The following is a 24,174-nucleotide window of genomic DNA, read 5'->3' as shown; positions in this document are numbered from 1 at the left end:
CCAATAATAAACTACTGCTAATAAAATTTACTGCTTGATTATTAGGAAATGTTGATACAAGTGAAAGAAGTTTGTATTAGATTTACACTCTTAAAAATATCCTTAGTTGATGATATATTTTATGGTTTTCAATAACTGACTTAACATTCCTGATGTCTTTTCTTTAAATATTTTGAAGTAATGGTAGAAAATGGTAGTAAAGTAGAAAAATGCCTTTATATCTTTGAGAAAAGCTCTAAATCAGAGCAAAACGAGCTGGATCTCCTTGTCTATTCTTAGATACCACTTTGTTTTCAATAGATCCTACCTTTTGTCTATCAGAAGACCTTGTTTAGATTGTAATGAAATTTTTTCTTTTATTTATGAAGTTATTAATGCTATGTATGCATATAAGATTTGGTATAAGTAATTTAGACATGGAGTGCTTTTGCTCATCATTTTATATCTCTTGCAGGAGTATGTTATTCTCAGGTAAGTAAGAACTAACTGGAAAATAATTAGGACTACTTCTCTCTACATTAGAACTCCTGAAGGGCAGTTCAAGGTTGGTTAATTCAAGTTGCTCAGTCATATTTCCAAAAACCCAGTTTTTTTTTCTTGTTTTTTTTTTTTTTCTGTTTTTCTGCTAAGCCACTTCTGCGCTTTGGCTTTTCCCATTTGATTTGTTTACTTGTGGTTGCAAGATGGCTCCATCACCTGTAAGCATCAAATCCTGACAAATTAGTGATTAAAGATTATGAGAGGAAGGACTTTCTTCTCTTGCATTTTTGTAGTAGGTAGCTTTGTTGAGATATCATTTATACGCTATGGTTTTAGTGTATTTCCAGCATTTTGCTTCCATTACCATACTTTCATTACCCCCAAAAGAAATAGCCCATTTCCATTCCCTCTCTTTCAGCCCGAGGTAATTACTAACCTGCTTTCTGTCTCTCTGGATTTGCCTGTTCTAGACACTTCCTATAAATGGAATCATGTGTTATATGGTCTTTTATGACAGCATCCTTTCACTTAGTGTAAAGCTTTCAAGGTTCATTCCTCCATGTTGGGACCTGTATTAGCACTCGGTTCCTTTGTATTCTTGGAGAGCATTGTGTCACATGAGTACATCATGTTTTACTGATTCATCCATCAATTTTTGGATATTTGATTTATTTCTGCCTTTTGACTTTGATGAATAATGTAGCTGTGAACATTGAGCACACGTTTTTGGGTGGATGGATGCTTTCATTTCTCCTAGATGTGCACTCTCAGAAATGAAATTTCTGGGTCATATGATAATGTATATTTAATATTTTAGAAATTGTTAATCTGTTTTCCATGGTGACTGTGCCAGTTTCCAATCCCAGCAGCAGTGTATGAAGGCTCCAGTTTTTCCAAGTCTTAATTGCTTGTCTTTTTTGGTTGTAGCCATTCTAGTAGCTCTGCAGTGATATCTCATGTTGGTTTTGACTTGCATTTCTCTAATAAGTAACTATGTTGAGCATCTTTTCATGTGTTTATTGGCCATTTATATATATTTCTATTAAAAAACTTTGCTTATTTTAAAAAAACAGTTGGGATGGTAATGTAGCTCAGTGGAAGAGTGCTTAAATGAGGCCCTGGATTCAATCTCCAGCACCCCATACATAAATAAATAGAAATAAAAAATTGAGTTATTTGTCTTATGATTGAGTTATAAGAATTCTTTATTCTGGATACAAGTCTTTTATCAGACATACAGTGTGCAAACATTTTATCTTATTCTGTCCACTACCTTTTCACTTTCTTGATGGTATTAACTTAAAATGTGAAAGTTTTTATTTTGATAACTTCCAAATTACTCAATTTTGGAACCATCTTTATTTAATTTTTTTAAATAGACACAACATTTTTTATACCTTTATTTTATTCATTTTTATGTGGTGCTAAGGATCAAAACCAGTGCCTCGCACATGCTAGGCAAATGTTCTACCACTTAGCCACAACCACAGCCCCATCTTTATTTTTTAAAGTTAAATTTTTATAAATTTTAAATTTGAGTTAAATTTTTGATTATAAATAAATTTGGGCACAGAAAATTCCCTAAATTATAAACATTCAATTCCTTGAAATTTTACAAAGTAAATATACTTCTGAAACCACTATTCAGCCTGAACACAGTCTATATCCCAGCCACTCCCTCCCAGCTCCTTCAAGGTCAATTACAATCTTGAGTTCTAGTATCATTGATAAGTTTTGCTTCTTCGAAGGTTTTATGTGAATTGAATCACACAGTACACATTATTTTGTGTCTGGCCTTTTGTCATTTAGTATTGTGTTTATAGATTCATTTATGTTGTGATATGTGCTTTTCATTTGTTAATTTTCATGTGTAATTATTTTTAGTATGTGAATTTTACACAGTATATTTTTTCTTTAGTTGATAACATTTAGACTGCCTCCAGGTCCTATCTACTAGAATAGAGTTTCTCTGAATATTCAGGTCTTTTAATGAATATATATCTCAAACTGGAGCCTAGGTTATGAAATATTTCAGTGCAAATAGTTAACCCAAGAGTTTGCACTGAAACACATTACTAATAGTGTTATGAACCTTCTTAAGAATTAAGAATCATTTTCCCCAAAGTCCTTATTACTCCATTTCCCACAGAATTTCCCTTATATGTCATTAGCCAGAATTTCTGTACTTGCAGATTCTTTACACAGTCATTTCAAGGAAAATGATGAGGCTGTAATAGTGTGGCTTCATCAGGACCCACCCTACAGGGCTGAGAAGGGGTCTAGCATTCTGTACACACTTTGCTTCTGGTTGTATCAAATGCAGTTGGGGTTCTGGTAGCATGAAGGTCAGAGGAGAGGAGGAGACAGTGGGTAGAAGAGTGTGCTGGAAGAAGGAATATCCAGATTAGATATTTATCTGCAAATTAGATGCGTTTCTGCAAAAGTGACTTTACCAGATAGAGCTTCTGGAATTATTTTGAAAACTACCTGAACTTTTGGTTTCAGGTTAGTAAACAAGAGTAAGTGCTCAATCAATATTTTCTATAATAATTACTTTTATTTATTTATTTATTTTTTGGTATTAAAGATTGAAACTGGGGTGGTTAACCACTGAACCACTTCCCCAGCCCTTTTTATTTTTTATTTTGAATCAGGGTCTCACTAAGTTGTTAGGGCTTCATTAATTTGCTGAGGCTGACTTTGAACTTGTGATCCTCTGGCTTCTGCCTCCAGAGCCACTGGGATTACAGGTGTGCACCACCATGCCTGGCTACGTTTTTCTTATTTTAATTTTTCTAACATTCTATTTCTTTTGAAGCCTGCCATTATAAGTTGGATATCTGCCTATGTACAGTAGAGTAGTCCTCATTTTTATCTTCTTAACTTATGAAAATGTACCATGTAGTGGTCGACATACAGTGGTTATCATTTTCCTCTAGAAATAATGCTTTTTAAAAGACTTTCATTCTTGGAGCTGAGGTTGTGGCTCAGTGGTAGAGCGCTCGCCTAGCACGTGTGAGGCCCTGGGGTTGATCCTCAGCACCACATAAAAATAAGTAAATAAAATAAAGGCATTGTGTTCAACTACACCTAAAAATAAATAAATAAATAAATAAATGACTTTCATTCTTTTAAAAATCTTAACCACATATTTATATACAGAGTTATGAAAATTGTGCATTCCACTATTGTCATGTATTTACAAAAATAATAAATAATAAAAAGTGAGAAAAAATCTTAACCACATATTAGTTAAAAATTTCTAATACTACATTACATAAAAGCAAAGATAAAGTCACTCAGAATTATCTTCTGAGTTACGTTACTGTAAAGCAAGGATGGTCTTTGCTTTTCTAAGGGCTCATCTCTATGACTATATATGTCAAGATATTGCATTGCTCATTGATATATTTCATTTGTCTAAAGCCAAGGTGCAATATATAATAAAAACTTTTGGAAAACAATACATTCATGCACTGCTTAATGATGGGAACACATTCTGAGAAATACATGGGCATGTGGGCCATTTTGTTATTATGTGAGCTTGATAGCGTGTGCTTGCATATACCCAAGTGGAAGGTCTAGGCCAGTCACTAGACATGGCCTCTCCCTGCAGTCAGGAGACACAGCAGACGTGGGATGTGTGAAGCTGTTGCTGGTGTAACACAGCATATACTTTTATGGTGAACTTTGTCTTTTAAATATACGTAGGTGGAATGCTTGGTAACACAATGAGAACTATAGCATAGAAAATGCATGCATTCGTAACAGTTGTTTGTTGTCATCATCAAGTATTATGGGCTGCACACAACTGTATGTGCCACACCTTTATGTCTGGCTGGTGGGTTTGTTTACACCAGCACCACCACAAAGGTGTGAGCAGTGCATCGTGCTGTAATATTATGAGGGCCATGACATCACTAAACAATAGGAACTTTCAGCGCTGCAGTCACACATGCTGTCCATTGTTGATGAAAATGTCATTCTGGGGTGCACAACCGTAATTTTGTTATTTAAATTTATGTAGGGTTTATGAGAATGGTTTGGATGGCTAAGATAACAAAGAGATCCACTAAGGCAGCATATGTACTAGGTAGGCAGCCAGGACTGCAAAGACCAGGGCAATGGAGAAGTGCAGTGAAGACCCAGCCCAACTGGAGGAAGCAGGCCTGGGGCAGGCAGGATCGGGTGTGCGTGCAGAACGCTTCCTGACCCCTGTTCCCATATCTGCCCTCTGAACATTTAAAGCACTTGTGTTGATGATGATGACGATTCATTTTGGATTATGTACAAGATGCAGTCATCTTGTTTTAGAAGTGTTCCTGTCCAGCCCTCTACATCAGTATGAACTGTACAAAATTGAAAGGTACCACCACATAAACGTAGGTAAAATTTCCTATCTGAATTGTGCCTTTCCTGGTTCACGCCCATTGATGCCTTTCCTGTTCCTAGTTGACCTCGATTTTACCCGAGCTGTTTGGGTACAGGTTCCTGCTCAATCAAGGAAAGTGCTGCTTTGGCTAGTCATTACATTGAACAGGAACTGGACTGTGTTTTAGGTCAGTAGTATGTTAAAGTACAGTTTCTTAGAATGTCCATTAAATAACTCGATTAGTTTGGGGTTGCCTAAAGCACTGTAGGAGCAGGAGAGTCTTAGCAAATCTCAGGGAAGCACAGTCCCCTTTAATTAACACTGGGAGTACCCGTAAGTGTGGTTTATGGTGAGTTTACTTGAAGAATGATTCTTTGTGCAACTCTTGAGCAACAAGTAAGTTGGATTAGTTTGTTGTGATTTTAAAGTAGTTACCAAACTTACATAAATAAGGAAGTACTTTGTGGGAAACACATAGGTATAGATTTCTACAGAGCTTTTTGTCTTTAAGATCAGGGTAGCCCTCCTCAGTTTCATGTAGTTGTAGGGAGAGAGAAAAAAAATCCCTATTCCAGGGGAAAATTTTTTTTTTTTTTTTTGGTAAAATTCAACTACATATGTTGCTTTATACACCTTTACTTGTTCAGCCGGTCAGAGTTCACTCTTCTTACAATATTTTTGAAGATAAAAGGGTTTATATTATTGGAAAGTTTCATATTCCTTGTATTCTCTCATGGCCATGGGGTTAGTGCAAGATGAATTCCCCAGGGAACAGTGGGAACAGCATTAATGCTTATGTGCCAGGCACATGCCACATCTTATTTAATCTCTTCTCGGTAGATATTTTAATGTCTGTTTTTCAGTTGGATAACCAGGTCAAGAGGCATTAAATAAGTTGCCCAAGGTTACTTAGGTAATGGCTGAGACCTGGACCAAGTATTATTCTATTTCCTCTACACTCTTCTCATATTTCTGATAAAATGGTTCTGAGCTTTGCTTTAGATAATTGCAGTTCAAAAAGTGAAAGCCCCTGAGTATGCTATGTTAATGGACAAATACCTTTCCAGGTACAATGAGAACTAAATTAAAATGAAATGTTTTCTTTTTTTCAACATTTTTGAGATAAGTGCACTTTATTGTAAGTTGTAATATTTTGATTGTTGCAATTTGGTTTTGAAAATACTGCTTCAGTATTTAAAAATACCTGAAAATCAGGTTATTAGGAATTGTATGAGGTCTAAAACCTTACTTTTTGGAGTGTAAAAACTGATGATGGTATTTCATAAAGAAATGGAGTATTGTTGGATTTTAAATTCCAATTAAAATTGCTTTATATGTATTCTTATTACTAAAAAGAGCTTATTACTGTAATTATGGTCCACATACCTGAAACAGTATAAAATAAACCATATTTGACCCACCTAAAGACCACAGAGAGACATTGTTTGGTGTATAGCATGTTGAGGGATTAGACTGTACCATGCAGGCAGGAATCTGAGGAGCAGATTTGCACTGTGTAACTGCAAGGTAGAGAATGAATATAAGAAACAACTTTGGAGGAAGGAGACTAGCTAAGAGACTTAGGCAGCAAGTCTAGTTATAGATTGTGGCTATCTAAGCTAGTGGGTGAATTTGGGACTAAGTCAAGTGGGTGAATTTGGGAGATTTTATGGAGGTAGACACAGCTCTTGGTTGATTGTAAGGGAGGATGATGAAAAAGATTTCTGATTTGGGTTCCATCACTGAACCAAGCAAAGGAGGAGACAGGCTGGGAGGGGTAATGGAGAGAATTCAGCTGTGGAATGCCAAATATAAAATATCTCTCTGGAGATATATATCTGTCTGTATCTATGTATCTATCTATCTATGTATCTATCTATCTATCTATCTATCTATCTATCTATTTGTTTAGATATAGATATATTTGGGTGGAGTACCAGGGAATTGAACTCAGGAGCACTCAACCACTGAGCCGCATCCCCAGCCCTATTTTGTATTTTATTTAGAGACAGGATCTCACTGAGTTGCTTAGCTCCTCGCTTTTGCTGAGGTTGGCTTTGAACCTGCGATCCTCCTATCTCAGCCTCCCCAGTTGCTGGGATTATAGGTGTGCACCTATAATATTTTATTAAGGAGATATTTTATTAAGCAGTTTAATTAAGGGAGTTAGATCAAAGCAGGGATTTTGGTAAAAGGTGTTGATTTTGGAATCATGGGCATCTTGGTGACAATTGAAGACACGCAAAGAGAGAAGATCACACAACAAGAATATGCTCAGTGAGAAGGGAAGAGAAGCACAACTGAGGGTGGGGGAAGGGAGCCATGGAGGAGTCCAAGACTGGAGAGGGAAACCAGGGGGTGGACACCTTGGAGCCCAGAGGAAGGGCAGTGTGAGATGGACACCAGGGAGTGTAGATACTACAAAGGAGGCAAGTGTGCTGGGCTGGCACTGTGACTTTGCAGGAAGAAGGCCCTGGTGAACATGGTGAGTGGCAATGAGAGAGCAATTGCAGTGGATCCAGTCTGTCCAATTTCCAGGAGGAAATGGACATGGAGGAGGTGGGTGATGGGGAATACAAGAAGTTCTTGATGTCTGCTGTGCAGAGAAGTTAGTAGGAGGGTATATGAGGTCAAGGCAGTATTTTTTTTTTAAGGGTAAGAAACATCTATTCATGTTTAAATGGTGATCAGAAGACACTTTCAGAGAGCGCGACATCAGGCCGAAGACTCAGGAGAGAAAATAACTGATGGACCAAAGACTCTGAAGTGTGCAGCAGCAGAATGGAGCAGAGAGCAGAGGCAGGTGTTGGGAGGAAAGGATGGCAGGAGGTTCTGGTGGGAAGCAGAGATATATCATTTTGGTGGCTTAGTTTTCTCTGAGCTATAAGTGGCCTAGGCATTAGAGTATTAGTGATGAGCATGAGCCTACCTGGTGGTAGGTTTGGGGTGCTAGGTTTTAAGATGGCTTCAGCTGGCACTGGGTTTTATGATTGTTGGAAATCCACACCTGAGGGCAGGGCTCCATCCTTGCAGTTTTTAAAGCTCTCCCCATCACCGCTTCATGGAGGCATTTGAAGTTTTGATTCTGAGGAAGGTGGCAAGCATCGTTAGTTATCTCCACATTTTAAGAAAGTAAGTTAGTTGACACAGCCTCATGAGAAAATACCTGAGGAAGATAAGTGAGTGCACCTCTGTCTTCAAGGACCAAACTCTGGATGATATGACCCTGCCTGCCCGTTATGGTTTGAATCTGGAATTCCCCAAGAGCTCATGTATTGGATGCATGGTCCCCCATGTAGCAATGTTCAGAGGTGAAAAGATTTAATGAATAGCTGTTACCTCATCAGTGGATTAATCCATTTGATGAGTTAATAATTTGCACGAACCACTGTGTGCTACCTGTAGACAGGTGGGCATGGCTGGAGGGTGTGCTCTTGAACTATATCTGTCCTTGGTTCCCCCTCCTCCTCCTCCTCCTCTTCCTCCTCCTTCTTCTTCTTCTTCTTTCTCCCTCCCCACCCCTCCTTCCTGGCTGCCGTGAGCTGAGCAGTTTTCCTATGTCACTCCTTCTGCCATGATATTCTGCCACATCTTGGCCCAGAGCAATGAAGTCAGCTGTCTGAACCTCTGAAACCCTGAGCCAAAATAAACTTTACCTCCCCCTAGTTGTTCTTGCCAGGTATTTTAGTCACTGTGGCAAAAAACGGATTAACACACTAACCTTTCTGCTGTCATTTCCTGCTTTCTCCACTCCAATTAAGTTCTGTCCAGCACACATTCTGTATAACCCACTATATCCTCTGTATTTCCAGAGAATATTCCTTGCCCTTGCAATGCCTTACGTGATACATACTCTGGTCTGTCTTTTGTGGCTGAGTCTCAAAGAGATCCCACGTAGATTTCCTAGGAACTGGTAACCAGAGTGTCTGCTCACCCTGGGCATGCCCTTGGCGTCTGGCACAGTCTTTCTGGATTTCTGGTCTTCCTTTTGTTGCACAATCTCCAGTCCTTCTCCTAGTTTTTCTTGTCTCTACAGAGAACTTTGTCATTCAGCTATGCTTTGAGTAAACATTCATTCTGTGAATTCCACTCTGCTCACTTTTCCTTGATGCTCTTTGTTGGGGATGAAGTAGCATAGAGGAGGTGTTCAAATCCCAACTCTTGTCACTTCATAGCTTTTTGACCCTGAGAAGGTTATTTTATCTTTTGTGCCTTTATTACCTTCTGTCTTGTTAAAGAAATGACTGTCTTAGGTTATTTTCTGTTGCTGTAACAGAATGCCTGAGACTGAGTAATTTATAAAGAAAAGAGTTTATGTAGCTCACATTTCTGGATGCTGGAAAGTCTAAGAACATGGCATTGGCATCTGCTCAGCTTTCTGTAAGTCCTTTGTGACAGGTTACAACATAACAGGAGTCAAAAGGCCAAGTGGATATTTGTGAAGAGGCAAAGTACAAGGTGTGCCCTGCCTTTGTAACAACCTGCTCTTGCAGTAGCTCACCCAGTCTTAGCAGAAGGAGAGCTCACTACTGAAAGAGTTAACCTAATCCACGAGCAAGTCATTAATCCCTCTTGTAGACCTGGTCATCTTTTATCGGCCCCACCTCCTAACCACCTCCACTGTAGCAATCAGATTTCAAAATGCATTTCAGAGCAGACAAACCATGAGAGTGATATTCATAGATGCTACCATTAGAGAGATGTTAATGAGGATTGAATGAAGTCATAATTGTAAAGAACGGTGCCTGGCAGAGAATGCAGTATCAGTGCTCATTAAATCAGTACAAATACCCACAGCATCCTCCCTCATTTTTACTGCATACTCACCCTTTTGCTCATCTTTTTCTTCCACTGTGCTATAATACTTATCTTTGCTTATGCATACCCTGGATTCTTTTTCAAAAATTATTTGAGGTCTCTGAATTTCTGATGTTGAAAGGAATAATCATTAAAATCCTAGATACCGTTGGTGCTCAATAAATGCATAGAGGAATGCTGCCGTTATTTCAGAACTCTTGTCAAATGTGATTCTCATTTGGAGTGGGAAGAGAGGAATCGCAGCCATTATTCACTGATTCACTACACAAAACAAGCAGGTCCAATCCTATAAATGGCTTACTATCTACAACCCCAAGACCCTAAAGTTACCACCCAGTTAGTCCATTCAAGCAAGGGTAAATGGATTAGGTTACAGCTCTCACGATCGAATCATTTCACCTTTGAACATTCCCACATTAACACAGGAGCTTTAGGGGGATACCTCATAGCCAAACCATAACACTGATCTTATATTAAATATAAAATATTTGAAAATGATGCAGTTTTACCTTTATTTGACTCATACCACTCCTCCAACAAGGCTTTCTGAATCTTTCATAGTGAATTTCCTAAAGGAAGATTCATTTTCGGGAGAAGAGCCTTCTAGTTAATGATGCCCTTAGAAGGCACAATATTAAAGTAAACAAAAGGAAATTAATCAGCATACAGAGAGGACATGATTCTGCTTTGAAAGAAAATCTTTCATTATCTAGAACTAGTGCCTATTTAATTGAAAAGTCTACACCCTAAGAATACTACAGATACCCTTTTTTAAACTAATATATTAATGGATGAAGTTGTTCTGAAACACTCTTAACACATTCTCCCATTTCTCTTTTGCCTAGGTAAGATGATACATAATTAAGTTTAGGCAAACATAACAAGTAGGTGACAGCTAGAGATAGAATTTCAAATAATTCATTTTCCATTCCATGCTTTAGAGCACTTTGTCACTGTTCTATCTGTCTACACCTTGAATGTCCTTCTCTGAATAATAGCTGCATAATATATTGACAATGACATCTTAAAGTGCAGCAGCACCTGGAGATAATATGCACTAAATCTCGATTTATCTCCAGATGAATGGGCTGCTTCACATAATTAAGAGTGAATTGGAGAAAAATGTCACTTTCTTTGTTAACTATTTTCCAGTTATTTAACGCTCCAATTTGTTATTCAAACATTTCACTTCCAATTTCCTTTTCTTTTTTATTTCAATGCTTAATATCTTCTTTCTTTCTCTCTCCAGTATCAGAGGGATGAGATGTAATATTTTTTTTCTTTGTAAAAAAAGCTTCTATAGCTCTCCATGCCTAGCAGGTGTGCAGCCCTGGGTTTGATCCACCCTCCAAACTAATTGTACATATCTTCCCGAGTGCACTGAGATTGCATGTTTTGGATGTGGTAGAGCATGGGTGAGTGAGATGACTTGGCTTCTGAAACTCACGATCTGTTGGACACCAGCTACCACTCTCCATAGTTGAATTTCTTTGACTCTGAGGAAGGCAGGCAAATCAGGACACAGAAAATCATAACCTAGCTTTGATGGTTCCTTTTCCTCTTTGAATTTCTTCTGCATAGTGGCCTGGCTCAGAGGAAAGTTTTTAATGACTGCAGATTGTGAGTAAATGTGGCATTTCCGGTTTAATTATTTCAGAGTTCATAGGTTGCCTCGAATGCTTATGATTTATCTAAATTTACAGCAGCATGTGATTCAGGGTTTAATTTTGGTCCATTTAAAGAATAGATGAAAACAATAGTAAAAGTCAAAAGTGCACTTGGCTTAAGCTTAGGCATTTTGATTTTTCTTATTTTTGAAAAAGTCAATTAGCGCTCATTCAACTGCCTTCTGGTTTCTGATAATCTGGCCCACCTTCTAGGATGAGTGGCCTTGCCCCACTTTTATGCGGATGCCCTTGCGTTCTGCCCCTGTGCTTTCCATTGCATTGAAACTGTCTTCTCAGTAGTCTTAAAAATAATACTTGCAAAGTCTTTTTCTGTCCTTGTTTTCCTCTGCTGCTTTGCAGCTATCGTAGCTTTATTCTAGAAAGTCTCTTCTCGTTGTCCCAATAGCACTCTGGAATTTGAGTTTCCTCTTGTGCATTTGTTATTTCCCTTTCCTTCATCTCACCATGTTCCATGTTCAGACGTTCATGGCTCATGGCACGTCTCACAAAGGGGCCCACAGGTGGACTGATGCTATAAGCTGCATCTCTCTAGGGACATTTGCAACCTGCACCTTTAGCCTCTCCTTCTCAAGCAGCTCTAGTTCTGTCCCTCTCTTGAGTGGGTGTTTTAGTCAGCCTTTTTGCTGCTGTGACAACTGTAGAGGAGGAAAAGTTTATTTGGGGGCTCACAGTTCAGAAGTCTCAGTCCACAGACAGAGGGCTCTATTTCCCAGGGTTTGAGGTGAGGCAGGACATCATGGTGGAAGAGTGTGGGGGAGGAAGCCAGCTCATATGATGATCAGAAGGGAGAGAGAGAGAGAGAGACAGACAGACACTGACTCCACTCTTCAGATGCAAAAACTTCACAGCAATGCCCCCACTGAACCACTTCCTCTAGCCACACCCCACCTGCCTCTAGTTACCACCCAGTTAATCCCTCAGGTATTAATTCACTCAAATCATTTCTCCTCCAAACCTTCTTGCTTTGTCTCACCTATGAGATTTTTGGGGTACAACACGTCTAAACCATAACAATGGGGGCTGCAGGTTTAAACTCTTATCTAAAACTGAACTCGCCTTACTTTTGATGTGATTTTGGTAGAAATTCAAGTTATCCCATTTTTCCTCTTCTGTTTCCCTCATGGATATCTATTCTGTATCTCCCATCACCCTCCGTCCCCCACTCCTCATAGCTAATGTCCACTTTGCAACCTTTCTGTCCCCTGTGAAGGCCTAGGGGGCATTTGCACAGGTGATAGGACAGGGTGGGGAATGGTATTCCCAACTGAATGGGGGAAGTTGTGGTGAGCATTTGGGACCAACTCAGGAAGGGAAGGATGGGGTTAGAGGCAGTCAAGCCTGTATGGTAGGAAATAAAGGGAAGTAGAGATTTTTGAACAGAGGAAATGTGGAGAAAGCTGGGTTCAAGAGAGATTAGTTGGGCTTTATAATGCAAATGACCAGAGGGCCTGGGAAGGCCTTGGTGAGTGGGAGATAAAGGGTGGGGGAGGTCTCAAGCCGGGAGGTCTTCTAAGAGTCAGGGAGAGGGCACCTTTGAAGGGAATTGATGTCAGTTCTAGAAATATTTAGCTTGAGGTGACAAGAAGACATCTGAAAGGAAATGTCATTAAGCATTTACAGATAGGCGATTTCACCAAACTTGTATGAGTGCATAGTGCTGGGGAAAGAAATTTGTGAGTCATGATTGCCTTTTCAGTTTTTACTACTTTTTCCATTCCTCATGATTCATTCTTTTGTACTTTAATGCTGTCATGTTATTTGTTAATAATAAACCTCATTTATCTTGAAGATATCTTTCTGTTAAGCTGCCACAAAATCTTCAAACTTATTTTTCTCAGTGACAAATAAATGATTATAAGGCTATGGCTTGTCACAGTTTCATAACTTTGGACAAATTTATCTATTGCTGTGAGTTAAGTATATTAAGATGAACGTTTCCCAGGTACTAATGGTAAAGCCACATAATCAATGGCAGGAAATTTGAATTTGTGAGCCTCACAGCAAAAGCTCAGCCAAAGATTTTCTTGAAAACTGTCAAGAGGCACTTTGCAATAGTTATTCTGTGGTATTATTGTTGTTGTTATTATTATTATAGTAGTAGTAGTACTATGGATTGAACCCAGGGGCTTACATGCTAAGCAAGTGCTCTACCACTGAACTATATTCCCAGCCTTTTTTATTTCTGAGGCTGGAACTTGTGATCCTCCTGCCTCAGTCTCCCAAGTCCCTGGAATTACAAGAGTGCACATCGCGCCTGTCTGGTCTGATTTTTAATAGAAAGGCACTGTGACTGGTTATCCCAGTCAATGCTAGCAACATCATTGCTTCTTTGTAACGCGTTCCTCATGGTGAAGCTGGGGTTAGATGAGGAGGGGGAGAGAGGTGGTAAGGAGTGAGGAAAGGCGTGGCTAATTTAGAGAAAACCCCCTTTTTCTTTGACAGGCCCATTTTGGAAGGAAGCCAAAATGTCTGCCTTTTGAGAGAGAGTCACTGGGGAGTATGGGCCCTGCTGATGGTTCAGTTGTAGAAATCTCACCCCGCAATTCTCAACCACTGCTATTGCAGGACTCAGCAGCCCTTCGGTACCTGCTATACTCTGTTCACAGGGCAAAGATGGTCCAGGCTCCTGATGGCCTTGGTGAAGCTGAGTCCTGTCTGGGGGTATCTTTGGTTCTGTGGCCCCTCAAGCAGTTAGGTGGCCCTGCACAGTGGGCTGTGTCTGGAGACAGTGATAACACCATCCAACCCTTGGACTCCTTAGCAACAGCAAGCAGCGTGGGCAGGCTTGGCTAGCCCCTCTCCCTCCTCACGTTGCATTCCCCAGCTTGCATTTCTTGGCTGGCTACAGACAGCTAATGCTATTGTGAGCAAAATGTGATAGGAATATAGGGATAAAGAGAGTACTGGAGGAAGACAAGCAGGGCGTGAACAGTCTGAGCTTATGAGATGCTGCTCTCCTTGTGCTCCAGAGATGGATGTTCAAAGGAGGTAGTGACTCTGAAGTTCACAGAGCTAAAGAGTTGTGGAAGTGAAATGAGAATCAGGGACCCGTGACTCCTAGCTTGGAGGTCTTCTGTGAGCACGCAGTGCCTCTGAGAATCATCAGTGGATCTGCGAAGGTGTGCAGTGTGGCCGCCTCTGCACTCAGCTTGCCCTAGCTCAGCCACGCCCCAGAGCCAGTCTGCACTGTTGGGCTTTGAAGCCGGTCCTCTGAGGCCCCTTGGCTGGTAATAGCCATCTGCTTGGAGACGGCTGGGAAGACTGCTTCCCTCCCTTGGACTTTGCTTCATTGTTTTCTGAACCATATCCTTAGTATCATATGCTTTTCCGTTCCCATGAATTTGTCTCCATGTGTCCTTGTTTAACCATTTCCATTAGAATAAACTTTGGAGCAGATATCCTTACTATGACTATATTTCAAAATAATATGTCCCTGCATTAATATGTATAGAGCAATCCCCTATTTCAAAAGGGGATATTTTTCATGACTTCCAGTAAATGTCTGAAGCTACAGATAGTACCAAACCCTGTCTGTATTATGTTTTTTTCTATACATGCATACCTGTGATAAAGTTTAATTTATGAATTAGGCAGAGTTAGAGATTAATAAAAGCTAATAAAAGAACAACTATAATAATATACTATTTATTTAAAACTCTTATGAGTTTTTTTCCTTTGACTTATCCATTGAATATTTTGACTGCAGGTATCTAACTGAGGAAAGTGACAGTATTGGTGGCGGGAGGTGGGGGGCCACTCTTATACATATTATGTGTTTTGTGAAGCAAAGGAAAATTGAAATAAAAGGCATCTCATAGAAATACAGTAGAAGGTCTGACATGTTCCTTCTGATCATTTGAGGGATTTTTGTCCCCAGATTCTTCAGTCTAGTCTTAGGGAAATAATGACCAAATGTTCACTTTAATTGTTAGGGGCCTTTGTCTCCCTTCCTGTATATTTAGCCTTCTTCAGGATTGGACCTGCATTTGCCACCAAATTCAGGGTCTGAAGCGGCCCCAAAGAGGGGACCTCTGCTCAGGATGGCCAGGCCCTTGACATAGATTATAGAAGATAATTTCAGGTGGAGGCACAAGCAGATTTATTATGAAAGAAAGGAGGATGCATCCACAGGAGAACATGGGCCATCTCTAGAGAGCAGTGCTGTGGGGTCTTGGGCTCTTCTTTGAAAGGAAGCTTGGGGAGGCGTGCGCATGGGAAGTATCCAGGATGAGCTGCATCAAAGACCTGCCATCCTGAGATAAGAATGTCATCAGTCTGGTGATCATAGATGGTTTATAGTGACCTGGAAATTCTCAGGATCCTAGGTTGACATCCTCTCCATTATCTGATCAATAGATACATTGGGTAAGAACCCTGGGTTTGTATCTGTTCGTTCAGTCTATCCTAAAAACACATGTATTCATGGGCTTATTACAGTGCACAGGAAAGTGACGATATTGGTGGCGGGAGGTGGGGGGCGGCCAGTCTCTTGTCAGGGACAGGCTTAGACATGTGCTCAGAGTTCTTTGTATGCCCTTTGTATCTCAGTGGCTCCACTTTATGGAACAGAACCAATACTAACAAAAGGCAAAATGGGATAAGATTATAGGAACAAGGAAGGGGCAACAGGAGAACAGAAGTAGATTTGGATAATCCAAGGTTTTGTAAGTGGGTCAATTTCTAGTAACTTTAAGACTGTGAGTGAAGATTTGTGGACTTCCCAGCAATTTGGAAGTGACAGGTCTGGGGAAAAACTAGGTTTGGCAGTGAAGATACGAAGAACTTCAGCACAAGGCTTTCAGATTAAAGTTATAGTCTCCTCCTCATTCCTTTTTCCTTCTTTCTACCTATATTTATTTTCTTTTATCCTACTTCACATGGGTCTTCATACATTTTTATTTACACAAGCTGTATTAGTCAGGGTGCTTCAGCGAAACAGGAGGGTTGGGGGAGGAATAAAAAAGATTGGGATTTAAATTAAGGAGCTGGTCCATTTGATTTTATGGCTGAGGCTGGAAATCCATGCAAAAGTTGTTGCAGTTTGAAGGCTGGAGAGTCTGGGGGGAATTTTGATCTTGTATTCTGGAGACAGAATTCTCTCTTCTTTGAGGGACTCAGTCTTTGCTGCTAAGGCCTTCAACTGGATGAGGTTTACCCATAAAATGGATTACAGTCAACTTTACTCAGTCTGTTGACTTACATGCTAATCATATCTAAAAACGAACTTCGCAGCAACATCTAGACTGGTGTTCTATAGCCTAGCCAAGTTAACACATAACATTTATCATCCCATATCCCTATCTTAGTTTTTCAACTGATACTCTCTGGCAGCTTCCTAGCTTATATTCTGACCTCTAATCCATCCCCCATTCTCCAAAAAGAAACTTTGAAAGGAAGGAGGTTATCATGGGGAAGCTTGACTAATACTAAGCAGCATAAGTAATAATACTCACTGCAATCGTATATTGCTTTAGTGTTTTCCAAAATCGAATGATGACAGAATTAAAGCTTTGAGAACTCTGACCTTTCTACTTTTGAAGCATCATCTCTTGTCAGGGACAGGCTTAGACATGTGCTCAGAGTTCTTTGTATGACCTTGTGATTTTCCTACCTCAGTGGCTCCACTTTATGGAACAGAACCAATACTAACAAAAGGCAAAATGGGATAAGATTATAGGAACAAGGAAGTGGCAACAGGAGAACAGAAGTAGATTTGGATAATCCAAGGTTTTGAGATTTGAGGAATGGTGTGTGTGGGGGAAAACACGCTTGCTCTATTTATTTATTTATTTGGTTTGTTAATGTGTTGTTTCAGAAAAGGAAAAAAAAAATAACCCATAATATTGCTATGAGAAGGAAGAAAAATGTCAGTTTGAATTTTGTCATCTGTTGGGGAAAAAAAAAACAAAACACAACAACTCAACCTTGGGCCTAGACCTTCTTTGTTGATTTAATGAAAGCAGTCAGTTCTTATCTGTACCACAAGGACTTCTGTGCTATTGTTGCTGCCAGAGAAGGAAATAATAAAGTTAGTCTTTTATTATTAATTGAGAAGTCATAGGACATTGTTATCTTGAAGGCGGTGCCTTGACAGTTAGCATTTACTGGCTGCTTCCAGACCCTGTGAGCTTTCCAGGCAGCCTGGTCTTGGTGTGTTCTTTTCCTGGGTTGCTGTTTCTATGCTGGACTTTCTTACCTCCCTCTAGTGGTCAGTTTTATAATCTCAGATTCTATTTGGACAAATTCAGCAGTGAAAAAAAAAAATCAAAGTTTTGACAGTCTGTGTGTTAATTTTAAAAAAATTAGATTCTAAATACATAAATATTGAGTTTTATCTATGTCTTTTTAAATTAAGAACTAGTTTTTAAATGTGGGACAAAGTTTTAAGGTGGTAAGGAATTAGTTTGATGAAAAGGTATACTACTGAAGATGGTATTCTAGACACAAGGTTTTTTTTTTAATTTTTTATTGTTGGTTGTTCAAAACATTACAAATTTCTTGATATATCATATTTCACACTTTGATTCAAGTGGGTGGGCACAAGGTTTTAGCTAGCTGCTGTAATCTCTGTGGCCATTTGATTTTTTTAGTGTGGGAACTAGATGTGGCTTCTTGCAAGTATTTATCGCTGCTGTAGGAACAAGCGCATATTCTAGATCAGCTTGAAAGCTGCAAAGCTGTATGAGGTTAGGAGGAAGGGACCTTGAGCATTGATTGTCCTTTCTTCATAGATAAAATTTTATCCCAATTGTAGGAAATGAACTTCTGTTGGAGATTTACATCAGTATTATTTTACTATGGAATACTTGAACAGAGGGCAGTACTTAAATTTTTTTCTATCTTATGTTATCTTTGGATAGTCCTAGAGTTGAAATAATTTACCAGAACTTGAGAGTGGCTTTGCACATTTCCTGATGGAAGTACTGTGGGTTGGTGATGCTGTGTTTGATTATGTGGGTACCCATCCTTCGAGTGAGTAGTGTTTGTGTCCAGACCTGGAGTTTTGTTTCTTTGAGCTCCAGAGGGAATGTCATTTAAGGAAAGACACTAACTCTATGTGAAATCGGTGAGTCTCCCTCACTGAGCTTCTCCTAAGTTAGGACTAAAACTGAGAACTCAAGAGGCGGTGACCTGTTGCTTCTGTTCAGAGAGGTAAAGGAGGGAATTCCTCCAGAGACCTCCTATGGAGGCAGTAACCTGTGTACATTGGTGACCCCCTTGTTGCATAGAAGACCATGTAGATGTAGTGAAGTCGGTGATGTGGCTTTATTTTTCTGAAGAGAAGGACATTAGAAGTAACCTGTGCATTGTTGCCCACCAGCTCCATCTGATCCACTGGAACTCCACTCTGTTTGGCAGCATCGACGAGGCTGTGGGGAAGCCGCACGGAATCGCCATCATCGCCTTGTTCGTTCAGGTAAATGGTCTGCAGTGGTTATTGTGCTGTTCAGAGCTGCTGCTTTCTAAGTCATTTTGCAAGATGGTTTTCCATTCTCTCCCAGTTTTATTACTTCAAGGTGAAATTAAACACCTTTACAGAGAACACCAATAATGTAAAAATAGAAAACTTGATCTTTGGAGTTCATGAGAGTTCAGCCATATTCCTTGATAGAAAAGAGTTCATTTATTTATTAGAAATTTTCTACAGGGTGGCATTCAGCATCTTTGGAGAAATGATTTTGAAAATGTCTCCTGAAGGCAGAATTCATTTTATTTATGAAAAAGCATTTCAGAAAATGTTTTTAGACTCCAGCTTACTGCAAAATCTAAGAAAAATCAATAATATAATCATGTAGTGGATTACTTTATCTCTTCATTATTAATAATTTTCACTTGAAGATGATTTGAAATTCTTTATAGAAAACACTGATAAAATAAGACTGCAAATGATGGAAGATTTAGCTAACATAAATTTTAGATTTGAGCTGTGTGGTGGGCAAAGAATTGTGTATAAATTTAGCCAAACATACAAAAATGGACCATATGTTCACATAGATAAAATTTTAATCCAGTTTTTACCGAGGTGAATCTTTTTAATTTTCTCTTATCATCTATGATAAAAGATTTAGAGGTAAAAGACATCATGGAAATTTTAGACATCCCTTGACCACCAGTCTTAAGAGACATCAAGGCTCAGAGAGGTCAAGTAATTATTTAGTCACACAACAATGTAATCTGCCAATCTGCACCAAAACTCAGAGGGCCAACTCTGCATGGTTGCAGGTTGCCTCTTGTATAAACTGGATTACAGTCGTAATGTTAATGCTATGGTTTTAGTTACTTAATTTTCCAAAAAGAGTTGAGCATTGAGTCCTTTCAAATATGCTTTCTTGTAGCATATATACCATCAGAAGAGGACAGTCCACTCAGAGAAGGACAGCCTTGTGCATGCAGGTCAGAGATACTAAACTGAAGGGCACTGACCATAGTCTCCATCCTGGGAGGCTGCCCAGTTTTTACTGGAAAGGCCTGAGAGCTGCACCTTGGACACACCCAAGGGGTTCTCATAGACCAGGAGGTGGTAGGAGAGCTTGTCAAAGACAGCCATCCTGAGTCCAGGGAGCACAGTGAGAAATAAGGCAAGAGTGAGGCAGAAATGGAAAAAAAATAGATGAAACAGGGCTTCAATTCCAGGAGAAGAGGCTCATGAGAGTGGTTTGTGTTTTTGGTGGTGGTGAAAGATGGCAAAGGGGAGAGGTAAGAAAGTGACAGATCTCACTGTCCTGGAGGACTCACCGGATTGTGTTGGCACAGGAGCTGCTGCAGGATTTTAGCAGTTGGGTGTGGAGACTGTCATGTGTACTTGGATTTTGGTGGTTATGACTTTTTCACATATGAATTTATTTGGTAAAGAAGAAAGGTGATTGAGCAACAGCTGGAGTTTGTTGCGGGATATAAAGTTTTGCTTGTAAAGTGAAGAATCTTCATGAATAGAAAGAGCCATGAATAGTTATGAAGTGCCACTATATGTAAAATCTATTTGATGCTCTACAACACCATGCAGGTTAAGCAGGATAATGAGTGACATTAACTGAATGATAGTGCACTAAGCACTGTTCCAAGTTGTTTGATTTGATCTGACCTTCAACCCTATCACTTTATCCTCCCCACTTATGAGTGACAAAGGATATACAAGTTAAGTACATGTACACACACGTTTCTTTCTTTTTTTTTTTTTTTTGTTTTGGTACTGGGGATTGAACCCAGTGGTACTTAACCACTGAACCACATGTGCCCCAACCCATTTTTTTTTTTTTTTTTTAATTTAGAGAGAGGGTCTCACTGAGTTGCTTCGGGCCTCGCTAAGTTGCTCAGGTTGGCTTTTAACTCATGATTCTCCTGCCTCCACCTCCCCAGCTGCTGGGATTACAGGCATGCACCACTGTGCCTGGTGAGGCTAAGCACATTTGCCCAAAGTCACATAGCCAAAAAGTGGCAGGGTCGTGATAAGAATCCAGGTAGTCCAACACGAGGGAGCTCACTCCTGACAAACTGTTATGTGGCCTTACAGTACTCAGATTGGAATCTTCTCAAAGAGTTCATGGTCTGGCAGGAGCTGCATGAAATGAAAATAGACCACGGCCAGAGGTGCAGGCATCCAAATGTTGCCTACGAGTTAAACCAGTTAGACGAGGAGGGTCCATTTCTTCTGAAGACGGGGTGAAGGCTTTTGCCTAAGATCCAGCCTCCTACACTCATGGGGACATTTTTCTTTTCTTTTTCTTCTTCTTTTGTTAACTTCATGAAATTTATTTTCTGTTTTTAGAACCTATTTCAGGAATTGCAGACACTTCAAAAATAATGGGAATCTGATTACACTGAACAGATTGACCTATCTTATGTTAGGCTTTTCTTGTCTTTTTTTTTTTCCCCCCTAGCATATTTTACAGTCGGTTGATATTGAGAAAAATAGAAAATGTGTGCATGTTGAAAGTTAGTCCAGCTTCTCATAGGTCATTCTTCAAAAATGTATGTGGAAGAGAAGAAGCTGAGGGATAGCAGTGATTGTTTCCTGAGGTGATAAGTGATCTCTGCTCTTACTTTCTCCATTGTCATGGACCACTGAAAGCTTTGGAAGTGTGAATCAGCTGGCACTTCAGATTTGCAAAGTCAGCATCAAGGACACTAAATATCAAAAAAATAGTTCAAATCTCAAATTTCTTTGGAGTACTTTGTATACCAAGGATATGTGTTATTTCATAATAGAAAGCTATTGAAAGCATATTCTTAAGATTAAATAAAATGATGGCTATAACAATTATGATCAGTGGTAATCAAGAAACGTCTTGATTTTGGTAACTTTAATATAGAACATCACATACCTACTCTTCAAAAAAAATTTCAACTTTGAGAAATATTTATAATAATGATCTATAAACACCAGAGGCAAGAATGCAAGAGTTTGGATATGTACTGAGTGGTTTTAATTAAAATATAGGCTTGACACTTTTATATAATAGTCTTGTTTAATTTAGTATTTGAATTATGGCACAGTGAGTGACACCTGTGCATAGAAATATGAAGCCGAACGGGTTCTTGGGTATCATAGCTAATTTACTTTCTTGTACTAGCTGTTACAACTTCAGATACCTTAAGTAGATGTTGACCTGGCCATAAAAGGAAAGGTCATTTAATTCCCCAGAAAGGACATGCAGGTGGATTGGAACCTCACTTTTGGTTACTATTTTGAATAAAAGTAAAGAATTTTAAAATATTGTGTTTGTGGTTTATGCTTTATACATTTCAGATAGGGAAGGAACATGTTGGGCTCAAGGCTGTGACTGAGATTCTCCAGGATATTCAGTATAAGGTAAGTTGTTCTTTAAAACAGAAACTCTCGTGTCTAAGAGGCCCCTGGACCAACTCTTGATAATTCTCTAGAATCCACAGGACTCAGAAAAGCTGTTCTATTTATGGGATATAAAAGTGCAAAGTTACAGTTCAAATCTAAGTAAAGGGCAGAGGCACAGGTGGGCTAAAGTTCAGGGGAAACCTGAAGAAGCTTCCAGGTATCCCCTCCCAAGAAGGTCTCATGGGGATGCCCCAGTTCTCCCAGCAGCCATGCGTCAGGTGCATATTATGTTGCCAAACTGGGAAGCCCACCTGAGTCCTGGCATCTAGAGCTTTTATTAGGGGTTGGTCAGGTAAGCATGAAGGGCTTACCTAACCACTTCAGCTCATCAAACTCCAGGCTTCCTCCCCACACCCTAGGAAAACCAGGCATCCATAAATTATATGGGCAGGACAAACCTGTCTATTCACACTGGTGCAACTTGGCCCAAGGCTCCAGGCATCATTAGGAGTTCACCATAAATACAGCAAGACCCAGGCTCTCCAGGTCTCTTATGGGGTGGAATGTCCCAAGGGCCCAGGAGTTTTCTACTAAGAGCTAACCAAGGGCTAATACTAAAGACAGGATGTGCAGGGTTTGGGCAGCCTTGGCCTACTGAGTTAACCCTTACTGTTACGTATTATAGGAAAGCATTATAAATGATTGGAACCAGACTTCAAAGTATGTATGTTAAGTAATAACAACAACAATAATAATAGTAGTAATAGAAGGACACATAATCCATATGATAATATACCAGAGAAGGCGATTTAGATCAATATGACCCTGTAATGTCATGACACAGCATTGCTGGGAAGTTAAGCTCTGTTTTAAACAGGACCTTCAATGCCTGTGCTGAGTTGAATGTCAGTAATCTTGTGCCAGGTAGTAGTTTAGTCCTGTTTGGCCACTGGAGATATAGAGCAGGCATTGAGCTTGCTTGACTTAGGGGTTCCAAGTACCCAATGCCAATTATGAGATCAGTCTGAGAATCAAGTGTGACTGTGGTTCTCCACTAGCATAGGGAAGGAACAGGTCGTTCTGAAGGCTGTGATAAAGAGCCTCCGAGACATTCAAAATGAGGTAAGGCGATATGTGAAAGAAAATAGAAAGACTGGTTGTATAAGAGATCTCTCAGACCACCTCCAGGGCCTCTTGAATCAGGGAGAATCTCCCTTAAGTTCTGCTGGGTGGGCTCTTAAGGAACCCAGCTACTGATGGAGTCCACACTAGTCAAAAGAAAACAAGTATAAAGAGGGTGAGGACACTTTGTGAACTGATATTTTCCAGTAGAAATGCACTGAGGAAATCTCCCTCATTTATTTAGCTTACAGGACATCAGTCATTATGGAATACAGAATCTGGGGTAGGACAAAGAGGGCTAGATTCCTTAAAGTATAAAATAATCCCATGAAGGAGGGAAGAAACTTCTACAATGTTGTTTGTGTATTAATAGACAGAAATCCAACTGTCCTCCTGCCTCTGAGGCCTGAGCATTTGAATGACACAATTTAAAATAAGGATCATAAGTGTCAACTGTTGAATAAGGGTGCAGATATTTCCCTTAAAATTTAAATCTTGCTTTGAAAAAAGTTGACTGGAATAGAACATTCATATCTGAATTTCATCTCTCCCATTCTGGATGAGAAGATCACCCAGAATAGTTCTTAGAGTTGAATTTTCAAATGCACATGGGACAAAATGACAAGTTGGGTGTCAGAGATTGTAATGCCCAAGAGGTTAGGAACTGTGTTCCAAACAGGCAAGAGGAAAGTTTCTGAGCCAGGGCTCTGTGTTTTATACCAAGTCTTGGGTATGAGTGTGATAGAAGCAGAAAAAGTAGTTAATATGGGACAGATGGACACCAATTGTAAACTCCACATGAGGAATCACAGGGCAATCGGAACTGCAATAGCGAAGAAAATAGCCATAGACACAGAGTAGAAATGTCTTGTTTGCATCTCAATCTTGTTCTGATGAGAAAG

General features: G+C 39.6%; 1 protein-coding gene across 1 annotated transcript in view; it reads left to right on the top strand.

Moving 5' to 3' along the window:
* The window catches only part of Ca8 (carbonic anhydrase 8), an 88,799-nt gene that overhangs the window by 30,881 nt on the left and 33,744 nt on the right, over nt 1-24,174 (top strand). The window contains exons 4-5 of the mRNA XM_046460534.2: nt 18,680-18,775; nt 22,106-22,168. Coding sequence (XP_046316490.1) covers nt 18,680-18,775; nt 22,106-22,168 — 159 coding nt within the window. The remainder of the gene's footprint in view (nt 1-18,679; nt 18,776-22,105; nt 22,169-24,174) is intronic.

Source organism: Marmota monax, unplaced genomic scaffold (assembly GCF_021218885.2).
Source record: "Marmota monax isolate L192 unplaced genomic scaffold, Marmota_monax_Labrador192_F-V1.1 WCK01_AAM20220418_F8-fsc00063, whole genome shotgun sequence".
In the NCBI taxonomy this organism is placed as follows: Eukaryota; Metazoa; Chordata; class Mammalia; order Rodentia; family Sciuridae; genus Marmota; species Marmota monax.
This window is presented reverse-complemented; position numbering and strand designations above follow the sequence as displayed.